The sequence below is a fragment of the Nanorana parkeri genome, unplaced genomic scaffold (assembly GCF_000935625.1).
Source record: "Nanorana parkeri isolate BGI_ZX_2015 unplaced genomic scaffold, ASM93562v1 scaffold947, whole genome shotgun sequence".
Taxonomy (NCBI): domain Eukaryota; kingdom Metazoa; phylum Chordata; class Amphibia; order Anura; family Dicroglossidae; genus Nanorana; species Nanorana parkeri.
Window position 1 is genome coordinate 656,882 of NW_017307215.1, and position 5,470 is coordinate 662,351.

At 51.8% G+C, this 5,470-nt stretch overlaps 1 protein-coding gene across 1 annotated transcript in view; it reads left to right on the forward strand.

Annotated features, from left to right (window-relative positions):
- Positions 1-2,101, forward strand: part of CKS1B (CDC28 protein kinase regulatory subunit 1B) — a 2,479-nt gene extending 378 nt beyond the window's left edge. The window contains exons 2-3 of the mRNA XM_018566400.1: positions 302-548; positions 1,816-2,101. Coding sequence (XP_018421902.1) covers positions 302-548; positions 1,816-1,865 — 297 coding nt within the window. The 3' untranslated portion in view covers positions 1,866-2,101. The remainder of the gene's footprint in view (positions 1-301; positions 549-1,815) is intronic.
- Positions 2,102-5,470: the final 3,369 nt, after the last annotated feature.

Genomic DNA, 5,470 nt, shown 5'->3' on the forward strand with positions numbered 1-5,470 from the left:
GTTTCCACCACTATAATACCACGAGTGCCGGTCCGGCCTGGCCTGTACCCCCTCACACCCCACCGTAATACTACCTGTGCGGCCTGTGCCCCCCTTACTATTATGCCACCTGTATGGATCGCACCCATCTCCCTACTGTAATACCACCAGTACCGGTACGGCCCGAAACCCTCCCCCTACCAGAATATTACCAGTACCGCCCCTGTCTGCACCCCTCCATACCTCCCAGTCCTTAGAAGTGGCAGCTGCATTGGTAGCACCCTAGGACAGAACACCTGCTTTCTTCATCCCCATACCACAGGGGAGGGGGTCTTTTGTAGTCCTCAGAGATAGCTGGGGACAGCACAAGAAGGTATCAGCTGACTGGATTTCTGACAGGACTTTTTTGCACTTCATCTCTAACCTTCTCCTGTCTTGCAGGCACGTCATGTTGCCAAAGGATATTGCCAAGATGGTGCCGAAGACCCACCTGATGTCCGAGACGGAGTGGAGGAACCTGGGAGTCCAGCAGAGCCAGGGCTGGGTGCACTACATGATCCACGAACCAGGTGAGCGCTCCTCACTCATGTGTGTACGTCTCTACTGACAATGTGTCCGCTATAAAGTCTCCGACCGTATAATGCCGCCTTCTATTAGTGGATTGGCACTCTGTGCTGGCGGAGTGCAGTAACTGCTGCAGGGCTCATCACACGTGTCCTTACACAGACCTGTACTGAGATGAAATGGAAGGAGGTGTCAGAGTTGAAATGCCGGGGCCTATGGGACTGTGATATCAATGCTGTGTCCCCTGGGCCCCCGTAGACCTCTGGGTGGTCATTGCTGTGTCCCCTGGGCCCCTGCGGAACTCTGGGTTGTCATTGCTGTCTTCCCTTGGACCCCTGTAGACCTCTGGGTTGTCATTGCCGTCTTCCCCGTAGACCCCCCTGGGTTGTCATTGCCGTCTTCCCTTGGACCCCCGTAGACCCCCCTGGGTTGTCATTGCTGTCTTCCCTTGGACCCCCGTAGACCCCCTGGGTTGTCATTGCCTTCTTCCCTTGACCCCCTGGGTTGTCATTGCCTTCTTCCCTTGACCCCCTGGGTTGCCATTGCCGTCTTCCCCTGGGTTGCCATTGCCGTCTTCCCCTGGGTTGCCATTGCCGTCTTCCCCTGGGTTGTCATTGCCGTCTTCCCCTGAACCCCTGTAGACTCCTGGATTGTCATTACCGTCTTCCCCTGGACCCCTGTAGACCCTGGGTTGTCATTGTTGTGATCGTTAGACCCCCTGGGTTGTCATTGCAGTGATCAGTGGACCCCCGTAGACCTCTGGGCTGTCATTGCTGTGATCGGTGGGCCCCGTAGACCTCTGGGCTGTCATTGCTGTGATCGGCAGACCCCTTTGTTGTCATTGCTGTGATCGCTGGGCCCCGTAGACCTCTGGGTTGTCATTGCTGTGATCGGTGGGCCCCCGTAGACCTCTGGGTTGTCATTGCTGTGATCGGTGGACCCCCGTAGACCTCTGGGTTGTCATTGCTGTGATCGGTGGACCCCCGTAGACCTCTGGGTTGTCATTGCTGTGATCGGTGGACCCCCGTAGACCTCTGGGTTGTCATTGCTGTGATCGGTGGACCCCCGTAGACCTCTGGGCTGTCATTGCTGTGATCGGTGGGCCCCCGTAGACCTCTATGCTGACTTTCACCATAGCAGAGGGACATTCTGCCATAGTGCGGCGGTCCTTTGTCGGGGGTCTCTGGAGTCCCGGGATGTCTCTCTTATTCTGTATATATCATATGATGTTTATTGTATAATGTCTGATCTTTGTCGTCCTTCTTCCCACAGAGCCCCACATCCTGCTCTTCCGCCGGCCACTACCCAGCAAGAAGCTCTAACCCCCAGCTCATGCTGGACCCGGTCCTGCTGATGACTGCATGCACCTTCTCCTTGTATTTATACTGTCCATGTTCCGTGTCCTAGTGCCACTCTACACCGTCTCCAGCGTGAGGTCTATTTGGCTGTTAGAACTGCATCTCTAACGTACTGTCACCCTGCCGCCATCTCTCCTCGGAGACCCATCTGACTGTATTAGGATTGAAGGTTTTCCATGACCTGGTGGTGTCACTGCTGCTCCACAATATCCTCCATCATTGTATCTGCTCCCTGTACTGTAACATGGTCACCATACACCACCTTCAAAAAGAAGAGCGTGGCCAGTCCCCTGTTCTGTGTTTTATGTATAAATTTGAAGCTCTGTGTATTGTATCCCTGATCCACGGGGGTGACACTGCCGCTCTGTGTATTGTATCCCTGATCCACGGGTGACACTGCCGCGCTGTGTTTTGTATCCCTGATCCACGGGGTGACACTGCCGCGCTGTGTTTTGTATCCCTGATCCACTGGGTGACGCTGCCGCTCTGTGTATTGTGTCCCTCATCCACGGGGTGACGCTGCCGCTCTGTGTATTGTGTCCCTGATCCACGGGGTGACGCTGCCGCTCTGTGTATTGTGTCCCTGATCCACGGGGTGACGCTGCCGCTCTGTGTATTGTATGCCTGGTCCTCGGGGTGACACTGGTGCTCTTTGTAGTGTATCCCTGATCCACAGAGTGCCACTGCCGCTCTCTGTATTTTATCTTGGATCCACGGGATGACACTGACGCTCTCTTTAATGTATCCCTGGTCCACGGGGTGACCATGCCACTCTCTGAAATGTATACCTGATCCACGGGGTGACACTGCCGCTCCCTAATGCGTCTTACATCCACGGAGTGACACTGCCACTCTCTGTATTGAATCCCTGATCCACGGAGTGACACTGCCGCTCTCTGTAATGTATCTTACATCCACGGAGTGACACTGCCGCTCTCTGTAATGTATCTTGCATCCACGGAGTGACACTGCCGCTCTCTTTAATGTATCCCTGATCTACGGAGTGACGCTGCCGCTCTCTGTATTTTATCTCTGGTCCACGGAGTGACACTGCCGCTCCCTAATGTATCTTACATCCACCACGAGACGCTGCCGCTCCCTGTATTGTATCTTGCATCCACGGAGTGCCACTGCCGCTCTCTGTATTTTATCTTGGATCCACGGAGTGCCACTGCCGCTCTCTGTATTTTATCTCTGATTCACGGGGTGACACTGCTGCTCTCTGTATTTTATCTCTGATCCACGGGGTGACACTGCCGCTCTCTGTAGTGTATCCCTGATCCACGGGGTGACACTGCTGCTCTCTGTATTTTATCTCTGATCCACGGGGTGACACAGCCGCTCTCTGTATTTTATCTCTGATCCACGGGGTGATACGCTCTCTGTATCGTATCCCTGATCCACGGAGTGACATTGCCGCTCTCTGTAATGTATCTTACATCCACGGAGTGACACTGCCGCTCTCTGTATCGTATCCCTGATCCACGGGGTGACACTGCCGCTCTCTGTATCGTATCTCTGATCCACGGGGTGACACTGCCGCTCTCTGTAATGTATCTTACATCCACGGGGTGACACTGCCGCTCTCTGTATCGTATCCCTGATCCACAGGGTGACACTGCCGCTCTCTGTAATGTATCTTACATCCACGGGGTGACACTGCCGCTCTCTGTATCATATCCCTGATCCACGGGGTGACACTGCCGCTCTCTGTATCGTATCCTTGATCCACGGAGTGACACTGCCGCTCTCTGTATCGTATCTTACATCCACGGAGTGACACTGCCACTCTCTGTATCGTATCCCTGATCCACGGGGTGACATTGCCGCTCTCTGTATCGTATCCTTGATCCACGGGGTGACATTGCCGCTCTCTGTATCGTATCCTTGATCCACGGGGTGACACTGCCGCTCTGTATCGTTGGGATAGCTGTGGCCACCTTTTGTATTGTGTCACCGGTGTCTTCTTATTCTGTCACTTACCAACGAACTTATTTTATGTGTTTTTTTTAAATCGTTGTACTTGTCTTCGGGTCTTTATTGTAGGCGGAGTTTGTTCTGTGTTTAGAATGAAAACGTTTTAGGAGAAAATAGCGAGGCCACGGCTCAGAGTTTGTAAATTTGACCCATCACAGGACCTGAGCGCTCGTGTCCCACGTCCGCCACAGATGGAGAGTCAGGTTGTAATTATTTCTGTGTTCTGTGATGTCGCCTGGAAACAGTAAAGACAAATCTTTTCTTATCACTCCTCGCTCATTCATTGGATGGATGTTTGGCTGTCACACATAGGACCACGTCACCACAGCCAGGTCAGTCTATTATGGTCTGTCTAATCAGAGATGTGGCTGTTGCATTCCTGTCATTAGTTACCAGTAGGGATGTCCCGATACCACTTTTTTCAAGTACAAGTACTTGCCGATACCAATTACCGATACTTTTTTTTTATTTAAAGGGACAGGTGACTTTAAATGATCCATAGTACAACTACCGTATATACTCGAGTATAAGCCGAGATTTTCAGCCCATTTTTTTGGGTGAAAAGTGCCCCCCTCGGCTTATACTCGAGTCAGCGCCAGCGCGTCATCTTACTTACCTCGCCTCGCGTCACTGCTGCTCGGTGTATGCTGCTCAGCTTGTGGGAGGCGCTCATAATTCTGCCCTGCTAACGTGAATAGGTTAAATCATGACCCATAGTACATATACAGTACACTGCAGTAATAGAATTACAATTATCCCCTGCTAACATGAATGGGTTAAATCGTGATCCATAGCACATAACATGTAGTTGTACTACGGATCATTTAACCCATTCATGTTAGCAGGTCAGATTGTAAATCTATTGCTGCAGTGTATTGGGAATGTGTACTATATATGTACTACATATAGAATACACTGCAGCAATAGATTTACAATCTGACCTGTTAACATGACTGGGTTAAATGATCCATAGTACAACTACATGTTATGTGCTACGGATCATTTAACCCCTTCATATTAGCAGTGCAGAGTTGTAAATCTACTGCTGCAATGTATTCTATATGTAGTACAGTACATATAAAATACACTGCAGCAATAGATTCTTGTTTTCCCACAAAACACTAAGCCCAGGCCACGTCTTACTGTTGCCTCGATCGTGGTGCTGAACGATTTTCCTCGCATGTGAGGACGTCGGCAGCGCTGAGCGGAGGAGCATCGCGTCACTGCTGTGGGCAGGGGCTCCAGGTGGAGTCCTCTGGGCAGTCGCCGGCCACCTACATTAGGACCCCCCACCTGGTGCGCCACCCACAGCAGTGACGCTCCTCCGCGCCAACGTCCTCACATGTGAGGAAAAGCATTCGGACATCCCTAGTTACCAGAGTGTCAGATTGTGAGACTTCAGGACCCACCACCCCACATCATTGTTGCAAAGGACTCTGAAGATCGCCACTAAAGGGCCACTGCATAGTAAGCACGCTGTCAGTGTGCTGCGTTACGGCGTCCATCATGCCAGAAATGGTTTTGTAGGATAACACGCTGACGGTTTAGGAGGGGGGGGGGTGCAATGTAGACGAGTTTACAATCTGATACTG